The 22,623-nt window shown below is 47.5% G+C and overlaps 1 protein-coding gene across 1 annotated transcript in view; it reads right to left on the reverse strand.

Annotated features, from left to right (window-relative positions):
• Nucleotides 1–2,887: 2,887 nt before the first annotated feature.
• The window catches only part of DAP (death associated protein), a 94,658-nt gene continuing 74,922 nt past the window's right edge, over nucleotides 2,888–22,623 (reverse strand). The window contains exons 3-4 of the mRNA XM_004380286.2: nucleotides 4,795–4,837; nucleotides 2,888–3,135 (exon numbers count right to left, since the gene is read on the reverse strand). Of these exons, the coding sequence (XP_004380343.1) occupies nucleotides 3,022–3,135; nucleotides 4,795–4,837 (157 nt within the window). The 3' untranslated portion in view covers nucleotides 2,888–3,021. The remainder of the gene's footprint in view (nucleotides 3,136–4,794; nucleotides 4,838–22,623) is intronic.

Consider the following 22,623-nt stretch of genomic DNA (forward strand, 5'->3'; position numbering starts at 1 on the left):
TGACAAACTTCAGGGCCCTCCTGTCAAATTCTGTGAGTAGATTCCGGATCTCCTGTTAAATGGTTGTGATTGTTTTCTCACCTTATTGCAAGGGCTACTGGAGACCTTCTGATAAAGGCAACATTCTGCACGCCAAAAGCTGCGGCCCCACCCTCACTACTAGCTCTGCTGCTACGTCTGATCCAAAAGGGCGTGCCGAGCAGGCAGCCAGCTGCTGGGCCCACGGCAGGCTTCCAGTCGGCTGCATTAAGCTCCTCCATGTTAGGACGTTCTGAAGTGGATGGCAGACTCCAGTGGCCAGGTCCCATCCTCCGGCTTTGTGTCAGGGACTACTGACTGGTTATGGAAGCATGTTAGTCTTTCTACTGAAACCAACCCTAGTAATACATGATAGAAACCTCTGAAATATAAGGAAAAGGAACCACAAGAAGAAATGCAGGAATTTTATTATAATCATTATTCTTGAAATTACAATTGATAAACTCATTAAAGAAAATATTTTGCATTCAATAATCAAGCACCCACAGACACGCGCCTGATAAGAGCTAAAAGCACATGAAAGGTACATCTTTGGAAATAACATGGCACTCCTTCTGGCTGCAAAACGAAAAAGTATAAGGATGCTTCTTAACTTCTGTAGCAGAGGTGAGGGGTCCACAGAGGCCCAACCGAGCGCTGCCTGCAGGATTCTCGCTTCAGAATACAGAGCAGAGGAGGTGGTCGGGATCACCGAAAGCCACTGCCAGTTTATACCAACATTTCATGATTGGGAAACACAGATGGTGCCACGGTGCCGGGAGGGCTGCACGCCGGCTTCCAGTAAGTCACTCAGATGAGAAACCAAGACCTGCCTTTACAGTGGGAGCAGCGCTGTGCTTCTCTGAGGGGACAGGGAGAGAGGTGGGTCTGCCCAGGTTGGCGTCTATGTCTACCAGCTGGCAGAGTGGATGTGATAACAGTCTGGGAAGGCTGGGGTGTGCGCTGCTCACAGGACCATTGCTGACCGGCAGTGGAGAAACCGTTGGGGAGCGAGCAGTGTGCTCCGGAAGATCTTAGTAACCGAGTAAGGAGCCGTTTTCAGCGGGCACTCTCTGGCCACCCCCCAGGGAGCAGGCTAGCATGTCTCCAGGTAGGAACCACATGGAGAATAGTGCTGGACGATCTCACCCCCTTGTGTGGACAGGGCCACAGGGTAACGTGCATCAGGGCAACGGGAATTCTGGGCACAGCTGAAGGACGCGTCTGTAGCTGAACTGGAATGTGGTGTTTCTAGCTGCTTAGGCAAACAAAGGAGGCCCTGGGTGGGTGGTGCAAACGGCTAATGCGCTCGACTGTTAACTCAAAGGTTGAAGGTTCGAGTCCACCCAGAGGTGCTTCGGAAGACCGACCTGATGATCTACTTCTGAAAAACCAGCCAATGAAAACCCTATGGAGCACAGTTCTACTCTGACACACATGGGGTCGCCAAGGGTTGGAACTGACTTGACGGTAACTGGCTTTTTATCAAAAAGAAAATCTGAATACGTAGGTCCATTTTTTCTATGTTCCTCACAACTATATTTGTTAATAGCATTTTAGGGTATCTGGACTGGTTGTATTTATTTAGGGTTCTTTTGGCTGGCTCAGAGTCCCTGGGTGCTACAAACAGTTAACACAGTGGACTGCTAACGAAAAGGCTGGAGGCTCGAGTCTACCCAGAGGCACCTTGGAAGAAAGGCCTGGTGATCTACTTCTGAAGACTCAGCCATTGAAAACTCTGTGGGGCACAGTTCTACTCTGACACACATGGGGTCACTGTGAGTCGGAGTTGACTCGACAGCAACGGTTAGGGCGACAAAAGACCTTCCTAATAAACTGGGCGGGTTTTCGTCTGGTTTTCACGTGGGTTCAGCTCTCTAGCCCCAATGCTCCAGATGCAGCTATGTCCAGTCCCCCGCCCCGGTCAGTGAGCACTCCAGAGCTCAGAAGCAGCTCTCGAGGTGACTACCGAGACCCACGCGTTTGCCTCTGATTTCCCGGCAGAGCCCCTCTGGGTGGGAGGTGGTCTCGGAACCAGGACCCTCACACAGAGAGCTGCCTCTGAGCAAACTGCCCACACCCTGATTTTTCAGCAAGGTGACTCCTGGACTCCAAGAGCTGTTTCAAAGCCGCAGCGCATAGCCTCTCGGCCTCTCGGCTGGCATCGAGTGTGAGCTGCGAGCGTTTCTTTTGCTCGGCGTCACTCTGTCCAGCGACGCTCAGGACTCACTCTTGCTGTGGCTTGTTCCAAAAATCCTTCCTGCTCTGCCTCCCCAAAACTGCAATTCAATGAACTCTCTCATTTCTTCCTCTCCAGGGATGTTAAGACTGTATTGTCTTCTTTTTAAGAAGCTTGAAATGGCTAAGCTTAACCTTATCCTTCCGAATATGTGCCCTATTGTTTTTCAGATTAAAGGTAGGGATACAGGAGAATTGCTGGCACAGAACTAAAGCTAAACTTTTAACACCACCACCTTATGCAGGTGCTGGCAAATTCTGATAACAGCATCTCTAGACCAAACTGGGAGCCCCCAGGTGGCGCAAATGGTTAAGCACTGGGCTGCTAACTGAAAGGCTGGCAGTTCAAATCCACCCAGAGGCTCCTTGGAAGAAAGGCTCCCTGGAAGAAAGGCCTGGTGATCTACTTCCAAAAAATCAGTCACTGAAAACCCTATGGAGTGCAGTTCTACTCTGACACACACAGGGTCACCATGAGTTAGAATCAACTCAACAGCAACTGGTGTTTTTAGACCAAACTGTGAAGACCCAGGGATGATAGTCCCTGAACAACATCCAATCAGGACTACGTACACAAGGTCTGGGGTCTGCTCCCTTTCTAGCATCCAACAAGGGAAATGTAAGGCAAAGGAAGGAGAGCTTTGCTTTGTCTTAGATTTCCCAACAGAGCCGCATGTGGGGGAAGATATGCCAGTTCGCTGTGTGGGATAAACATCGAAGGTGGGCTGCCCGGTGCTGCTGCTGGGGCCTGGGCTCCGCGCCCACTCACTTGCGAGGCTGCTGGATGTGCTGGGTCCTCGGAGAGAGATGCTTGTCCATGGAGGCGTGCGGCTTCTGGTGGGCCACCTGTGCAGCTGCCGGGGGGAAGTCCTTGTCACCCTGTCAGGAGACACAAACACAAGGGCCTTAAACCACTGGTTAGTGGGTGGACAGCCTCCCTGCCGGGGAGTGGGTGTCATGAGTGGCAGGGGGACGATAACCACCAGAGGGGCGGAAGTCTGTCTCTGGGGATGGCGGCATCCTGTCCAAGCCTGGGAGCTAAAGGGGCAGTAAGGGCCACACAGCATCGGGAAGGTGAGAATTCACCGCCTACGCCCCTAAGCCGTGAAACACAGGTAACCCTGCTACTACTTGTTTAGGGCTGAACCGGATGTTGGGTGGCCTTGTTCTTCTCCAGCTGCTTTTGTGATCATGTGACTTGTTAAATTCAGATTTGCCGCCACGGGGTGGGGGTGAGTGTCAGGACGGGAGGGAAGCACCCAGGGCACAGTGACAGCCGGGAGACAGAGCCTTATCCAGCCCCAGAGTCTTGGGAGAAGGTACCCAGCCTTTTTCAGGGAGGAATTGGTGTCCTGTGCCAACAGTGCTGGGTGTGGCATGGAGCTGGGGTGGGGCCACGGCCGGCCAACCACGGGCAGCCCAGTGAGGTGTGCTCTGGCTGAGCCAGCTGGCTGTGCTATCCTCAGACCACGTCGGCATTTAATCATCTCACGTGGGGCAGTGATGCCACAGTCTTTCCAAGTCTCTGGAAGGCTGGGGCCATGGCTCTGCCAGCAGTGAGCGGTACTTCTTGCGATATCATTTAACAAGGACTCGGGATGCCCCGAGAGCACAGGGCCTGGATGAGGTCATTCCACCGCCTCAGACAGGAGTTCACAGTGGGACGTGTGCAGTAAAAACAAAATGCTGGGTCTCTGGCTCTTTGAAGATTAAAAAAACCCATTGCCGTCAAGTGGATTCCGACTCATAGTGACCCTACAGGACAGAGTAGAACTGCCCCATAGGGTTTCCAAGGAGTCCCTGTTGGATTCGAACTGCCGACCTTTTGGTCAGCAGCCCAACGCTTAACCACTGCGCCACCAGGGCTCCTCTGAAGATAAAGGGATGACAAAAACCCATAAGTTTAGCCCAGGGGTCAGCATACGTCTTCCGTAAAGGTCTAGATAGTCCATGTTTTAGGGTTTTTGGGGTCATAATGTCTTTTGCAACGATTCAACTCAGCTGTTGCCGCCCCAAAGCTGACACAATGTGTAAATGAACAAGCGTGGCTGTGTTCCAAGAAAACTTTATTCATGGACACTGAAATTTGAATTTCATACAATTTTCGCATGTCACGACATATTATTTTGATTTTGATTTTTTTCAACTATTTAAAAACGTCAACGCATTCTTAGCTCACGGGTCATCCAAAAGCACTTGGCCCACGGGCCGTGGTTTGCTGACCCCTGGGTTAGTGCAGAGAAAGAAGAGGAAGGCAGTTCCATAGCAGTTTAGCTCCAGGTCACGATGGGTGCTCCGTGTTTTGTATCATTTCATAAATTCCTACCTACAGAGACACGCTCCATAGAAATGAAGCAGCTAGGACAGCCACCAGGCCCCGCTTTAGATGAACGGTATGACTCTGTGATTCTCGGTGGCGGTTAACAAAAACAGAAGAAATCGAGAGATCACATGTTGGCACTCTAATTTGCTGAAATCAAGTGCAAAGGCCTTTCATCCACTTCAGACGCTCTCAGACAGAGAAAAATGAGCTCTTACCCGGGCCATCACACCGGAGATGAACACGGCCGGCTTAGGTGGGCTAGAAAACAAGAAGGGAAAGACGGGTTTAAGGGTACAATTGCAAAAGGGGGCGCAGCGGGCAGCGAGCATGGACCAGGTCGGTTTTGGAGAGCACAGCAAGCAATGGCTGTTTTGGCAGCTCTGAGGGGGAGGAGGAGGAAGTGGGGGGCAGGCCTCTTCCTCTGGGTTTTTAGCCACCACAGCCAGGTCACTGGTATCTTGTGGGGTCCTCTCCTCCTGAGGTTAGCTTAGGGCATGAGCCAGAGAAGAGAAAGAGATGGTGGCAAACAGCAGATGATTTGCCTACAATTGCTTTCTTTTTGTTGCTTGTTGAGTAATTGCCAAATTGTTAACTATGGGCAAGCCTGGTATTCCTGGTCTAAGGGGGTGATGGAAACAGGTACTTCCTGGGATGTGCCTGGGCAGCCCATGTGCTCCTACCCTCCTGAAGCACCCGCTTCTGGAACTATCCAGGAGCCCAGAGCTTCCTGGAAATTCTAACGCTGAGGCTCCAGAGCCAACAAAAATCTCCCAGCTCCGTGGATCTCCCGGCTCCTTGGGAAGCTACTATCACTTTCCAACATCACAGCTCACACTGTGCTCGCCTAAACTGTCAACAGCGCCTCGAGTATGGACCAGCACAAAAGTAACGTGTTCACTGCTGAAAAGCAGACAACCACAAAAACGAGAAAGGTTAACATCACTTGTCATTCCACCACCTGGAGACAACCATTATTAGCACTTTGGATACTCTCAGTCTTTCTTCCCAAGGACAGACAGACACACTTGCTTTCTTGTTAAGCTTCCCTTTTTCTCACAAAAGCAGTTATACTGTTTTGTAACCTGCTTCCTGACCTCAGAGTACGGTGAGGACAGTTCCACGTCATTACACTCTTGTACACTTTTTAAATGGCTGCCTGTATGGTAGTTTTAGAACACTGGGACGCAGTTGGAGGCGGTGCCTGGGGGTATGCCACGGGATGCCTTGCTAGAGGTCAGGAGGCCCCAGAATAGCAGGAGAACACAAGGCCCATGGGGAGAGCATGGGGCGGCCCAGGAAGTGGGAGGGCGTTCCTCAATCACATGGGGTATAAGGAGGGGCACGAGCCTGCACCCGTGGGGAGGTGGGAAGGACAGGCGAAACCTCGATCATGTGTGTCTCAGTCATCCAGTGCTGCTCTAACAGAAACACCACGGGTGGATGGCTTTAACACAGAGAAGTTTATTCTCTCACAGTCCAGTAGGCTGCAAGTCCAAATTCAGGGCGTAAACTCTAGGAGAAGCCCTTCTCTGTCAGCTCTGGAGGAAGGTCCTTGCCATCAGTCTTCCCTTGGTCTGGGAGCTTCTCTGCGCAGGAACCTCAGGTCCAAAGGACACGCTCTGCTCCCAGCACTGCCTTGTTGGTGGTATAAGGTTCCCATGTCTCTCTGCTTGCTTCTCTCTTTTATATCTCAGAAGAGATTGGCTTAAGACACTATCTAATCTTGTAGACCTCTTCAGTGTAACTGCTGCTAATCCATCTCATTAGATCATAGTGATTGGATTTACAACACATCAAGAAATCACATCAGATTACAAAATGGTACACAATTATATAACACTGGGAATCATGACCCAGCCAAGCTGACAGATATTTTGGGGGGACACAATTCAATCCATGACAATGTGGGTAAGTGGGACAGAAGGAGGCCCCTCAACCATGCCTCAGCTTTGCATAAGGCCAGGTTTCACCCCTGAGCTCCCGGCCCCCCCACTCTCCAGCTCCCCCTTGGAGTTTTAAGGAACCATTTGCCTTGGCTTGGTTTGCTGCAGGCAAAAGTCCAAATGCTCAGAAAGTTCACTGATTGTTTCTGTCCAAATCAGTTCAGCAAAAACACTGGAAATTCCCCCGCATAATCCCCGTTACTTGGCGAGACTGAGGTACTTCCAGTCTTATCAAGCAGCACAGAAACGGCCCTTCATCACCTCGGTTTGCTTTAGCTTTTGTTTTGTGTGCGTCACTGGGTTGCATTTTTTTTTTAAACATACATAATTCAGCTACAGGATTTATAGCCAGGCAGCGGTGAGGGAGGGCAGTTCAAGGTTAAGACCACTCTGCACATGTTAGGATTCCTTTGCAAGAAAGCTCAGCCTGCTGACACCACCCCAGGCCCGGGCCAGCCAGGCTTGGCCCTGGGAATTTGGCTCAGGGTTTGGCATGGAAATCTTGGGAGCTGTGGCCTGGAACTGTTGTTGTTGTATGCTGTCGAGGCAATTCCGACTCATAGCGACCCTACAGGACAGAGGAGAACTGCCCCATAGGGTTTCCAAGGCTGTAATCTTTACAGAAGCAGACTGCCACATCTTTCTTCCATGGAGCGGCTGGTGGGCTCAAACCGCCGACCTTTCAGTTAGCAGCCAAGCGCTTAATCACTGCGCCACCAGGGCTCCTTTTGGCCTGGATTAGTATATTTCATAAATACATTTGAAAGGGATGTGGAAATGGCAGCACATACACTCTCCTCTGTACTGCTGTTCTCAGATGCCGCCACCTGCTAGGCACTGGTAGGGAAAAGGTACCGAATGCAAGGAGGCACTGCCCCGCAATCCAGCGCTCCTGGGGAGGGGTGGGGGGGTGGTTTCCGGCTGGAATACATCGTACTGTTTTTTAAAAACGTGTGCAGTCTTATCTAGCGTAGGGAGGAGAAACCGGCAGGAATGGGCCAGAACACCAGCAGAAGCTCGGCTTAGCAGCTCTGGTCAGCTCCAGGCAAATGTTCTCTCTAAAGACAGTGTCCTGAGTAGAATGCGAAACTCTCCACACCCTCCTAAGGGGGCTTTAAAAGCCCAGCAAGCTCAGCAATGGATCCAAGAACAAGCTTCCTTGCAGCATGGAACAATAAATATCAATCGATGTTGACCATTCATTCAAGGTCTTTATGACCCAAGAGTCCCCCCAAAAGTGTCTTCCTCTCTCCTCCAAAACCGAGGAGGGTGCAATCTACTTTAAGGAGATACGGCAGCCACCTGTGGAAAGACAGCCAAAGGCTGGCCTCATGATGTACTATCTGACGGCAATGTCTATTTTGACAAAGCTCTTACTTGGACAATGTGTCTGCTGCGTTGCAGGTTTTTATCCAGCTTGTCCCAAAGCTCCTCAAGCTCAATGAGTTATTCCATTTCCAGTTAACAGTATCTTCAATTGGTAAACAATTGCTTATTACATTTATAAACACACCCTCTAAACTCCTTGAGACATTGTAGCTTAAACAAAAACTCTCAGATAAGAAACCTAGGAAAGAATCTGCTTCCAAAGCTGTGTTTGCAAAACACAAGTATTTTAAATTCTATTAGGATTCCATGCAAAGTGTAACCTACATTTCCAAGATTCTAGAAGCTGTGATGGCTGCTCTGAGGATTTATTTAATCTGATGAAAATCGTTCTGACAGATGTTGTTTTGAAGATGCAACATTACTTTCTCTCAGGAAACAGACATGAAAATATCATTCCTCTCCCCCGCTGCTCCCCCATCCTCAGGCCTGTCCAGTTTGGTAAAAACCACACTTATTTAAATGTGAAGGAACTGCAAGCAAGGCAGAACTAGCTGGGATTATGGTCCTGGTCTGTCTGTCAGTTTGTCATACTGTGGTGACGTGTGTGGCTGTGATGCTGGAAGCTATTTCAAATACCAGCAGGGTTTCAGCAAAGCTTCCAGACTAAGAAAGACTAGGAAGAAAGGCCTAGTGACCTACTTCTGAAAATCAGCCAATCAAAACCCTATGTATAACAATAGCTAGAACAAGGTATCTTGTTTGGTAAAGTAGAAAAACCAAAACCAAACCCATTGTCGTGGAGTTGATTCTGACTCAAGGTGACCCTACAGGACAGAGCAGAACTGCTCCATAGGGCTCCCAAGGAGCAGCTGGTAGATTTGAACTGCCGACCTTTTGGTAAGCAGCCGAATGCTTAACCCCTGTGCCAGCAGGGCTCCTGGTAGAGGGTCAATGAAAACGAGGGAAACCCTCAATGAGACGAACTGACACAACAGCCTCAACAATGGACTGAAACATATCAACGATCATGAAGATGCTGCAGGACTGGGGAACGTTTCATTCTGTCGTACAGAAGGCCACCGTGAGTTGGAGCTGACTCGACAGCAACGACAACAAAGGTCCCATCAGCACTTCCTGTCCATCCCAGAAATCCGCAGCGTTGCCACATCTGGGACACAGCAGGTGTGCTGCTAGGTGTTTGGCACATGGAGGTTGCCAGTGCTCAAGGGTTAGGACCACATCAAAGTCTTAGCAGGCTCACATGGCCTTAACAAAAATCCTTTATGAGTAAGGTTTATAACTACTGGCATTTCACGGAAGCTGCAGACAGGCAGGGTAAAACGCCAGAAGTGCATAGCGAATGAAGTGACCCGGTGGGATGCAGATGTCAAGACTGAGGTGGACGATTTCATCTGAACTGAAAATCCCCACTGCTGAGAAACCTGAATTCACAGTTTTCAAAACTTCCCTGAAGTCTATGATAGTAATTACTGAAATAAATGTTAACATGTTTTATTTAACACAGCATGTCCAAAATATTACATTTCAACATGTAATCAATATGACATACCAATGAGATACTTTACACTCTCCTTTTGTACTAAGTCTTCATGCTCTGGAGAGCTAGCGCAGGCCCAAGGCAACAGGGTGCTCCCTGCCCCAGCCCCAAGGTGTCAAGCAACACCATGCGCTGGGCTGGAAAGGAAACCTGGGGCCCCTGGCTGTGCAGTGCCGCTCCCAGCCTGCCCTGGACTCCTGCGGACGAGGAGCTGGTGGCCTTGTGAGGAGCCTGTGATGTCCTCTGAGGCTGCACGGATTCTGGGTCCCTGCGCTCCCCTGCAGGCGCCCTGGTGGTGCAGTGGTTAAGAGCTATGGCGAGCTATGGCTGCTAACCGAAAGGTCAGCAGTTTGAATCCACCAGCTGCTCCTTGGAAACCCTGTGGGGGCAGTTCTACTCTGTCCTACAGGGTTGCTATGAGCCGGAATTGACTCGACAGCAACTGGTTTGGATTTTTTTTTTTTTTGGTTTGTGCTCCCCTGCGCTGGCCTGGTCCCCAGTCTTGCATCTCCCGGAGACAGCCCCGGCTGGCTGAAGACGGTACCACGGGTCCTGGGACATCCTTCTCCCAGGCAAAGGATATCGTTTCAAATTCCGCCACTATCTGAGGCCCTCTCCCCAAACGCGATCCCACGTACTTTCAGTGCTTTGCCCAGAACTGCACGTGACGCTCCGATGTGCCCAGCCCGGCCCCGGCAGGACAACTCTGCTCCTGGCTCAGGTCTGCTGACACTGCTCTCCGCAGCACCCCAAGTGCAGGTGCAGCCTGGGAAAATGACCCTGGGCTCCTGGCCAGGACTGAACTGCTGAAGATCTTCACCCAGGAGGGCTACTGACGGCCTCCGTGGTCATCAGCATCTGCTGCCCTGCACAGCCCTGCCTCCCTCGCTAGCTCTGTGGGTCCTCTTCCTGACTTGCTTTAACCCCGGGGATGAGTAGCTTCTAGAGCACCCTCAGAAAGACACAGAGCTCTTGTTCACCCGACAATAAGTCAGTCTGCTGCCCATCTGACCAGTCTGCCTGCTCCTTCACGAGCATCCTGGTAGGAATTAGAGTGGGCTTGGTGCAATGGTTAAGTGCTCAGCTGCTGACTGAAAGATGGGCGGTTCTAACCCACCCGGTAGCTCCTCAGGAGAAAAGACCTGGCGATCTGCTCCCATAAAGATTCAAACCAAACTCGTTGCCATCGAGTTGATTCAAACTCACAGTGACCCTATAGGACAGGGTAGAACTGGTAGATTTGAACTGCCAACCTTTTGGTGAACAGCCAAGCTCTTAACCACTGTGCCACCAGGGCTCCATCCCATAAAGATTACAGCCAAGGAAACCCTATTGGGCAGTACTACTCTGTCCTGTAGGGTCTCCATGAGTCGGAATCGACTTGATAGCACACGACAACAACAGTTACCAGGGAGGACATTTAAGGATGGGGACACACACACACAGCGATTAGTAAGACAGAATCTAATCACATCACTGATCCTACTGAAAGCAGTCACAATGCAGCCGAGGCATTATCAGAGAGTTGTACTTCATGGCATCATTTTCACGCTAGCAGTTTTGATCTGGGTTCAAGGGATTCCGCTCAAGTCGTCCTCTGCAAATGCTTTCTTCCCTTGATGTAAACGCGCTTTGAAAACATCAGTGGGAGGTGTTTACGAAGAAGACGGGTTAATGTGCTGTTTATTGTTCATCTTCTCTAAGGATGGGGAACGATCTTAGATAATAATAGCTACTAGTTATTGATCACTTAGCATGGGCCAGGCACTGAGTTAAGAGCTTTACACAGAATCGTTGTTATCTAGCCCTCCACACTAGGATCTCCATTTTACAGACGGGGAAATGGTAAATCAGAGGTGCATCCACAAGTCCAAGGGTCACACAGAAAACAAGTGGCTGAAGCTGGATTTTGACCAAGGGTGGTGCAGACCACATGATTTCGGCTACCAGCCCTGCACCTCCTTTTAGGGATGAGAAGATGAAGCACTAGCAGCCTGTATTTTTAGGCTCTGTCTTCTATCTATGATTTAGAGGCAGATTTTTAAAGTAAGTCATCTAAATGCAAGCTGAGAGCCCCTTATGCAACCAGACCATACTATATACTCAAATCTGCCCAAACATTTACTTTCTGACTTGATAATGGATTTTTTTTTCTTAAAAAGTATCGTTTCTGCGGATCACGCTTGCTAGTGTAGACAGCATCTGCACATACATCGTGAACTCCTTTGATTCTCTTATGCAGGTACTACCTCTATCTCATGGATGAAGAGCTGCCGGATCAGAGAGGCTGAACACACATCTGAGGCCACAGAGCAGAGCCCGGAGGGACCTAGGTCCCTGAGCTCACAGGTCAGGGCTCTGTCAGGTGACTATGTCCCACTCTCCAAACACCTCTGCTCCTGAGCTTCGGAAACAAAGCCCAGCTTTGGAAACAAAGTGGACTTTCCATCAAGTCAAAATGCAGTCGATAAGGTCCAACTGGGAGGACAGGAGAAAGGTGGCAAAGGGACAGGAGCAGAGTGTGGCTCGGATGTTAGACAGTACGTGTTCGAATCCTGGCTCTGCCAACGACCGGCTAATGGGTTGGTTATTTGACCTTTCTGAGACGTAATCCTCCCATCTGTAAAATGGGATAGCAACAAGCCCTGCCTCACTAGATGGTTCTAAGACTACTGAGTCCATAAATGCTTGTGTTAGGACGATGACGACGACAGGGCACATCCCCACCCCTTCCCGTGCACGGCTGCCTGATGTTAAGCCCACTGCTGATTCCCAGCTGGCCCCGCTTTGTTTCCTCTTTGGATCCCCTAGCCACGGGTAGCCGTTGTTGTTAGCTGCAGACGCGTCCTCCTCCAGCTCCTGATGACCCCAAGCATGACAGACCCAAACACTGCCCGGCCCTGCGCCATCCCCGTGATCGGTTGCTGGTCAGACCATTGTGATCCTTAGGGTTCACTGGCTGAGTTTTTGAAATAGATAGCCAGGACTTTCTTCCTAGTCTGTCATAGTCTAGAAGGTTCGCTGCATCTGTTTAGCATCCTAGCGACATGCAAGCCTCCACTGACAGACAGGTGGTGGCTGTGCATGAGGCGCACTGGCTGGGAATCGAACGTGGGTCTTCTGCGTGGAAGGTCAGAATACTACCAGGAACCACGAACGCCTCACGCCATGGATGGCAATACTCCGCTTATCTGCGACAAGAGGGCTTCCAAAGTAAGCAAAAAAGGGCCTCTGATCTAACTACACACATGTCACCAAACCAACGGACTTTACTTGGAGAACTCTGGAGCCTCTGAATCTATGTGATCCATTTCTGACCCGATCTGAACAGCCTGGTTGTTCAGTTTCCCAGCCCACTGAAGACACCTCAACATAAAGAAACCGAAAATCCTTACAACTGGACCAGTAAGCAACATTATGGTAAGTGGAGAGAATACTGAGGTTGTCGAGGATTTCATTTTATTGATCCACAATCAACACCCATGGAAGCAGCACTGAAGAAATCAAAAGACGCATTGCATTGGGCAAATCTGCTGCAAAAGATCCCTTTTAAATGTGTTAAAAAAGCAAAGATGTCACCTTAAGGACTAAGGTGCGCCTGACCCAAGCCATGGTGTTTTCAGTCACCTCATATGCATGTGAAAACTGGGCAATAAATAAGAAGACCGAAGAAAAATTGATGCCTTTGAATTACAGAGTTGGTGAAGGATACTGAATATACCACGGACTGCCAAAAGAATGAACAAATCTGTCTTGGAGGAAGTACAGCCAGAATGCTCCTTAGAAGCAAGGATGGCAAGACTCTGTCTTACTTACTTTGGACATGTTATCAGGAAGGACCGGTCCCTGGAGAAGGACATCATGCTTGGTAAAGTGGAGGGTCAGAGAAAAGGAGGAAGACCCTCAATGAGACGGACTGACACAGTGGCTGCAACAACGGGCTCAAGCATAACAACAATTGTGAGGATGGCGCAGGACCAGGCAGTGTTTTGTTCTGTTGTACACGGGGTCGCTTTGAGTCAGAACTGACTCGATGGCACCTAACAAGTGGAAGAGGCAGCTGTTAGAGCCACGTGTCAAGTTCCCTGAGCTTCTGTGGAAGCTGGCTGTGCTCTGAGGAAAGGGGTCTGGAGGCGCTCAGTGCTGAGACCATCAGCAACTCCTTTTTCCATGGCTTCTGTTATAGTGCAGGAAACCAAGGCAGACGGCATGCTGGCCGGGACACAGGCTGAGGTTACCACTGGCCTCATGTCACCCAGAAATCACAGCCTGGGAGGGGTCCTCATGGGACATGTCCCTGTCTTCCCGGTAAGAAAGTACATTAGTGCTCAGAAAAGGATTTCCCCTAAAACTCTCCCCGGCAGTCTGTGTTTCCTGGTGAGTCAGGGGCAGAGCTCGGATAAGCACTCAGACGCAGAAGGCTGTGTGAGAGTCTCATTTCACCTTCTAATAACAAACTGAACAGCTGGTGAGACAGCGCCTCTCTTGTGGCTGGCACAACCCTGCCCCCTACGGGACCTGTGGCGGAACTGACGAGCCACCAAATCCACAACCACAGCCTTCCAGGGAGCTCCAAGGAAGGTCAAAGGGGGAGGATGAGGCCCTCATGATCGTCCCAGATCCAGTCCCACTAACAGGAACACGCAAAAAGCTCCCCCACTGAGGAGGGATAACTGACTGAATGCTGACTGCGAGGACCAAGGGGTCCCTGGGTGCCACAAACGGTTAAGTGCTCAGCTACTGATGGAAAGGCTGGCGGTTCAAGTCTACCCAGAGGTGCCTTGGAAGAAAGGACTGGCAACCTACTGCTGAAAAATCAGCCACCGCAACCCTATGGAGCACAGTTTTACTCTGATACACATGGGGTTGCCATGAGTCAGAATCAACTCACTGACACATGGTTACTGGTTCAGGCAACCTGGAAGTAAACTCTGCTACTCTATTCTGACTGCCCTTTGTGTTTTTGTGGAGTTCACAGAAAAATATATTCCCCTCTAGGCAGGTTAAAAAAAAAAACTTCTTAGTAAGTAAGATGGAAAATAAATCCTTTCTTACCATTTATAGTTCTTGAAATATTTTTCTGGTTGTTCTCAATTTATTTGGGTTATTAATTTTCTGGACACCAAAACAATAATTAGCGTGGCTGGCTACCAGAAGGAAATATCTCGTTTGACCGCACCCAGACATTTCTTTGTAAGGCCATTCTTCAAAGTTTGCCAGTCAAGGTTTTCCTCCTTCAACCTGATTTCAGGAGCCGAACCAAGAACACACCACAAGATGGCACTGTGGCCCTCTCGGGCAGTGGCGCAGCCACCCCGCGGATAACGCTGGCTGTCCACTGAGCGCAGGGGCTACTGGCACCTCAGGACAAGCGTGGCCCCCTCCCCCTAAGGAACAGTTACCTGTCAAGTGACTCTAACTAAAAGAGATTAAACCACCTGCCACATTTTACAAAATTCTAAACCCCCGAGAAAATAATCTAGAACCCACTTCCTTCTAAATTTGGTACACGGAATTTATAACATTTTTTAAAAAGGGCGTGAGCAAAGGTACCCTAAAAGGAGAACCCTAGGGCTTATGTTCAAACTGGTGTAACAACTCCTTATTTTCAACAAGGCTGTGGTTTCTTAAAACTAGAATGACAGTCTTCAATTCCTTCCCAGAAGAGACAGTGACATAGCAAAAAATGTGTTTTTTTCATTTTTAAAAATTAGTACATTTTTAGAGCAGTTTTAGATTTACAGAGAAATTGTGCAGAGAGTACAGTGCGTTGCCACTGTCCCCTCTCCCCTCTGCGCACTGCTCCTCCTATCGTGTTAAAACACGGAGCATTGTGTGGTACATGTGTTACAAGTGAATGGATATGGATACGTTGTTATTAAATGAAGTCCACAGTTTACATCAGGGTTGGCTCTGTGCTGCCCAGCCCTGTGGGTTTTGACAAAGGCATAATGGCACATGTCCACCATTACAGCATCACGTACAATAGCTCCATGGCCCCATGTCATTGTGATGTGACTCTAATGAGCCTATGGTAGCTTTCCTGTCTTTGGGGACAGTAACTTGTTCCAGACCCTCTTGTACTTCCCACCATGACTTGGAACGAGCTGTCCATCCCAGGAGCCCTAGCCTCTTTTCAAAGGAAACGGTGTCCAGGTACTAGGGGTGATCACTGCATTCAGCCCTTCCTCATGACCAGAGTTAGCGCAAAAAAAAAGTTCTTTACTTTCTGAGAATTTCATTCCCTCTTTCTCTCAAATAGCTTCAGACCTACTGATTCGAAGGCGCTGTAATCTTAGGACAGAACCTTACCCCCTGCTTGTTCTTCTGAGTCTGTCTTAGGGATGAGCAGGAGTCCACGGGCTCTATGTAGGGGTGCGCTTGTTTGGGGGTTGTTCTGGGTTGAACTGTGTCCCCAAAAGGGGTGTGTTCAAGTCCTAACCCCCAGGACCTGTGAATGTGACTATTTGGAAATAACACCTTTGCAGATGCGATTAGTTCAGCTTACATGAGGTCACACTGGAGTTGGGCAGGTCCTAATCCGATAGGACTGCAGTCCTTGTAAGAGGAGGAGAGACACAGAAAAAGACAGGGGGAAGACAGCCCGGTGAAGACAGAGGCAGAGATGGGACTTACGCTGCCATACGCCAAGGACGCCTGGAGCCCCCGGAAGCTCAGAGAGACAAGGAAGGTCTTCCCCTAGAGCCTTCAGCAAGCATGGCCCTGTGGACACCCTGAATCTGGACTTTGGCCTTCAATGGTTCGAGAATAAACGTCTGTGTTTTAAGCCATCCCCTTTGGTACTTTGTTACAGCCGCCCTAAGGACCTAAATGGCTCTAGTGGCGCAGTGGTTAAAGTGATCAACTGCTAAGCGAAAGGTCGGCAGTTTGAAACCACCAGCGGCTTCATGGGACAAAGATGTGGCCGTCTGTTTCTGCAGAGATTTACAGCCGTAGAAACCCTATGGGGTCGCTATGAGTTAGAATCCACTCAATGGCAGTGAGTTTTTTTTTTTTTTTTGGAAGGATCTAATAGCGGTAAAACCAGTTGCTGTTGAGTCGATTCCGACTTGTGTTACCTACCCCACGTGAAAACTAATACAGGGGTCCTAACTTCTCTCTAGATAACATTTCACCTACAAATATTCGACTATTATTGATCTAAATGTTAAAACACAACCCACCCTGAGAGAAGGCAAAAATCCCAGGCCCTGAGGGCGCGGGTGACTATGGCTTATACATAAATGATGTGTCGCAGACACAACGCATAGTGAAAGCTACCGACTGTTTAAACTGAGACCGAGAATCTTCATTTTACCTCTGGACATTTCCAGAAAGCCCCTCTAAGCTTAGCACTCTTTACAGACCGAAAACCTCATCATTTGACTCTGGCTTTTCCCTTCCTCCCCCCTCTGCTCATACGTTATTCTCTCTGGAGACAAAGAAGATAAAATAAACACAGTCACGTTTCTGATTATTATTTAGCCTGTGTCTCAGGGATTTAATCCTTGGCACACACAGTCATCGCCCTGGGCCAACCGGAGTCCCTGCATTCATCACAATGCTGACAGTGACCATGTCTGATAAGAGAGGTGTAGGCCACGCTTCATGACAGCGAGGGAACAAGGGAGGAGGCTGGATATCCACAGTGTTTGGAAAATCCCAATCATTTTGCTGCTGTCTTTACAGACTTCAGGGAAGACCCAGAAACCCAGCAGGAGACTGTATTGGAGCAGTTGAGGGCCTGGGTTTTGGAGTCAGAAGGTTCTGGGTTCAAATACCAGTTCAGATGAGTAGGTTCTCAGTGCCCACTTATGAAATGGAAACAATACCTACTTTACAGGGCAGCTGGGAGCTTAAATGGAACAGTGCACTTAGTGCACTTAGCATCGGAGCCCTGGTGGTGCAGTGGTTAGTTAAAGTGCTTGGCTGCTAACCAAAGGTCAGCAGCTCGATCCTACTGTGTGCTCCTCGGGAGAAAGGTGTGGCAGTCTGCTTCCGTAAAGACTACAGTCTTGGAAACCCTATGGGGCAGTTCTACTCTGTCCTACAGGGTTGCTATGAGTCGAATCAACTCATCAGCAGTGGGTTTGGTTTTCACACTTAGCATGCTGCCTGCATTGGAAAACTCAAGTTTAGGAACGTAAGTACTGAATTAATTTTCTATATATAAACAGTCCAGAAGTTGCTATTTTGTCTTCTGGATTATAATCTTTTTCTTCTTTCTTTCCTTCCTTCCTCCATTTCTTTCTTTCTCTTCTTTTTAAAGACTAGAGGATTCCCAGGTTCCTTGGAGTTTCTCTGAGAACACGAGGGAAGCCACCTGAAGCCTTGTCATTCCTTTATTCCAAGTGCCACACCACACCATGGGATGGATTCCAGGGCATTACAGAGGGAAAAGGCTCCCCCCGTGTCAAAGGACTGTAATCCCTTCCCGCCCCCAGTATCCTGCATAATCCAAACAGCACGGGGCAAGCGGAAGGACAGCAGGGAGAGGAGGCCGCCCGCCTCTCTCACTGGCTAGATGACCCCAGAGAGGACACCGTTCAGGAAAAGCATACATGACCCTTAAAGGCAAGGGTTAAGTTTTAAATTAAAAGAATTTTTTTTTTTTTTTTTTGCTTTATGCTTTACTGCGTGGCACTGTAAAGGATGCTGGGGGTTAAAAAAAGCCTGTCTGCTGGTTAGCTCTAAAGCTGTGTTGTTAGAAGGCTTTGGCTGTAGGTGGCCCACCGTTACTTATGCTAAATCAGGCTTTGGGAATGATCGTTTGGTGATATTCTGATCTGGGAAGTACCTGCTAGAGTGCTTGCTTTCCACAGCCAGCTCATCACAATACAGAAATGCTCTGTTACATAGCAGAAGAACAACTTGTATAATTATCAGACAAGCTGTTAATGATCATACAGGTATTAAAATTTTTAAATGTTACTAGATTGCTGTATGTGACATTTACACTTAAAACTATTCCACCTTTGATTCTGAATACACTTATGTTCTGAGACCAGTCTTCTGAGTTTCAGTTATGGGTACCAAAACAAAAACCAAACCCGTTGCCGTTGAGTTGACTCCGACTCATAGCGACCCTATAAGGACAGAGTAGAACTGCACCATTGGGTTTCCAAGGAGCAGCTGGTGGATTCGAACTGCCAGCCTTTTGGTTAGCAGCCGTAGCACTTAACCACTACACCACGAGGATTTCCAAAGAAATAGAGTATCTGTTGTCTAATCTTGAAACAAGATCTGGTGGGCTGTCTTCAGGATCAAAGATCACATTTCAAGATGGTGAGGTTTTGGGGAGGGTATCCATGGTTCGTAGTACAAAGTATACATTTTATATAGGACCACTATTACTTATTTGGAACCCTGGTGGTACACTGGTTAAGAGCTTGGCTGCTAACCAAAAGGTTGGCAGTTTGAATCCACCAGCTGCTCCTTGGAAACCCTATGGGGCAGTTCTACTCTGACCTATAGGGTTGTTATGAGTCGAAATTGACCCAATGGCAACGGTTTTTTTAAATTTTTTTTTATTATTATTACTTCTTTAAAGAGAAAACATGTAAGTAGAAAAATATATATACAAATATATAAGTAGACTATGTCTATACATACATATTATATAAGGAAATACATAAGTGGAAATATTTATACACACACATATAAATATATAAGGAAATATATCAGTAGAAATAGATATTACATAAGGAAGTATACAAATAGAAACAGATTTATATTATTAGATCTATAAGTACAAACACCTGACCAGACAACTGCTAACAGAATTCCTACTAGAAAGGAGTACACGTTAATACAGACCAAAAACACTCATCAGGTGTCTACTTTCACCTCCGGAAGTACAGATGGCTGACCTTAAACGGGACTGGCTGCTGCTAGGAAGCTCTTGCACAGACTCCAGAAATAGAGGCGGGAAGATCCCAAGTCTGACTTGCTCTCAGGGTCCTTTTAACCGGGTCTCTGAGCTATGAGAGCTGGGCATCTAGCAAAAGTCAAAAGATGGCCCCAGAGGATAACACACAGCTTTCACTAAAGTCAGGTACATTGAGTGATCGACAAGAGCTTTCTGATTTCTCTATTGTTGGGTTCACGGTAATTATAGCCTTAATTCACTTTCCACACTCATCGCAGGAAGGGATTTTGAGCTGATGGCAGAGTCACTGCCCAGCCAGGCAGGCTGACAGAATAAGCTTCCCCTTGGAGGTCTCCCCTTGATGCGTCTGTCCGTTTGTCGTACTGTTGGGGCCTGTGTGTTGCTGTGATGCTGGAAGCTATTCAAATACCAGCAAGGTCACCCATGGTGGACAGGTTTCAGCTGAGCTTCCAGACTAAGACAGACTAGGAAGAAGGACCCGGCAGTCTACTTCTGAAAAGAATTAGACATCGAAAACATTATGAATAGCAGTGGAACACTGTCTGATATAGTGCCAGAAGATAAGCCCCCCAGGCTGGAAGGCACTCAAAACATGACTCGGGAAGAGCTGCCTCCTCACGGTAGAGTAGACCATAATGACATAGATGGAGTCAAGCTTTCAGGACCTTCATTTGCTGATGTGGCATGACTCAAAATGAGAAGACAGAGCTGCAAACGACCATTAATAATCAGAACATGGAATGTACAAAGTACAAATCAAGAAAAATTGGAAGTTGTAAAAAATGAAATGGAACACTTGAAGATCAATAACCTAGAAATTAGTAAGCTAAAATGGAATGGTACTGGCCATTTTGAATCGGAAAATCATACGGTCTACTATGCCGGGAATGACAACTTGAAGAGGAATGGCATTGCATTCATCATCAAAAAGAACATTTCAAGATCTATCCTGAAGTACAACACTGTCAGGGATAGGATAATATACATACGCCTACAAGGAAGACCAAGTTAATACGACTATTATTCAAATTTACACACCAACCACTAAGGCCAAAGATGAAGAAACTGAAGACTTTTACCAACTTCTGCAGTCTGAAATTGATTGAACATACAATCAAGACACAATGATAATTACTGCTGATTGGAATGTGAAAGTTGGAAACAAAGAAGAAGGATCAGTAGTTGGAAAATATGGCCTTGGTGACAGAAACAATGCCGGAGATGGCATGATAGAATTTTGCAAGATCAACAACTTCTTCATTGCAAACACCTTTTTTCACCAACATAAATGGCACCTATACACATGGACCTCGCCAGATGGAATACACAGGAATCAAATTGACTACATCTGTGGAAAGAAATGATGGAAAAGCTCAACATCATCAGTCAGAACAAGGCCAGGGGCGGACTGCGGATTAGACCATCAATTACTCACAAGCAAGTTCAAGTTGAAACTGAAGAAAATAAGAACAAGTCCATGAGAGCCAAAGTACAACCTTGAGTATATCCCACATGAATTTAGAGACCAGCTCAAGAATAGATTTGACACGTTAAACACTAATGACCAAAAACCAGATGAGTTGTGGGATGACATCAAGGACATCGTACATGAAGAAAGCAAAAGGTCATTAAAAAGACAGCAAAGAAAGTAAAGACCAATATGGATGTCAGGAGAGACTCTGAAACTTGCTCTTCAACACTGAGTAGCTGAAGCAAAAGGAAAAAATGATGAAGTGAAAGAGCTGAACAGAAGATTTCAAAGGGTGGCTCGAGAAGACAAAGGAAAGTATTATGATGACATGTGCAAAGACCTGGAGATAGAAAACCAAAAGGGAAGAACATGCTCAGTATTTCTCAAGCTGAAAAAACTGAAGAAAAAATTCAAGCCTCGAGGTGAAATACTGAAGGATTCTATGGGAAAAATATTAAACGACTCAGGAAGCATCAAAAAAAGATGGAAGGAATACAGAGTCATTATACTAAAAAGAATTGGTCGATGTTCAACCATTTCAGGAGGTGGCATATGATCAGGAACCAACAGTACTAAAGGAAGAAGTCCAAGCTGCACTGAGGGCATTGGTGAAAAACAAGGCTCTGGGAATTGACGAGATATCAATTGAGATGTTTCAACAAAGAGAGGCAGCGATGGAATTGCTCACTTGTCTATGCCAGGAAATTTGGAAGACAGCTGCCTGGCCAACCGACTGGAAGAGACCCATATTTATGCCTATTCCCAAGAAAAATGATCCAACCGAATGTGGAAATTATCGAACAATATCAATATCACATGTAAGCAAAATTTTGCTGAAGATCATTCAAAAGTGGTGGCAGCAGTATATCAACAGGAACTGCCAGAAATTCAAGCCAGATAAAAGAGGACGTGGAACCAAGGATATCATTGTTGATATCAGATGGATCCTGGCTGAAAGCAGAGAATACCAGAAAGATGTTTACCTGTTTTTTATTGACTATGCTGAGATATTCAACTGTGTGGCTCATAACATATTATGGATAACATTGCAGAGAATGGGAATTCCAAAACACTTGTGCTCATGAGAAATCTGTACATGGATCAAGAGGCAGTCGTTCAAACAGAAAAAGGGAATACTGCATGATTTAAAGTCAGGAAAGGTGTGCGTCAGGCTTGTGTCCTTTCTTCATACCTATTCAATCTGTATGCTGAGCAAATCATCCGAGAAGCTGGACTCTGAAGAACGGGGCATCAGGATTGGAGGAAGACTCATTAACAACCTGCGTTATACAGATGATACAACCTTGCTTGCTGAAAGTGAAAAGGACTTGAAGCACTTATTGATGAAGATCAAAGACCACAGCCTCAGTATGGATTACTTCTCAACATAAAGAAAACAAAAATCCTCCCAACTGGACCAATAAGCAACATCATGACAAATGAGAAAAGATTGAGGTTGTCAAGGATTTCATTTTATTAGGATCCATAATCGACACTCATGGAAGCAGCAGTCAAGAAGTCAAAAGACCCACTGCACTGGGAAATCTGCTGCAAAAGACCTCTTTCAAGTGTTGAAAAGCAAAGATGTCACCTTGAGGACGAAGGTGCGCCTGATCCAAGCCATGGTGTTTTCAATTGCCTCATATGCATGTAAAAGCTGGACAATGAATAAGGAAGACCGAAGAAGAATTGACACCTTTGAATTGTGGTGTTGGCAAAGAATATTGAATATACCAGGGACTGCCAAAAGAACAAATAAATCTGTGTTGGAAGAAGTACAACCAGAATGCTCCTTAGAAGCAAGGATGGCGAGACTGTGTCTCACATACTTTGGATGTGTTATCAGAAGGGACC

This window comes from Trichechus manatus, unplaced genomic scaffold (genome assembly GCF_000243295.1).
Source record: "Trichechus manatus latirostris isolate Lorelei unplaced genomic scaffold, TriManLat1.0 scaffold00072, whole genome shotgun sequence".
In the NCBI taxonomy this organism is placed as follows: Eukaryota; Metazoa; Chordata; class Mammalia; order Sirenia; family Trichechidae; genus Trichechus; species Trichechus manatus.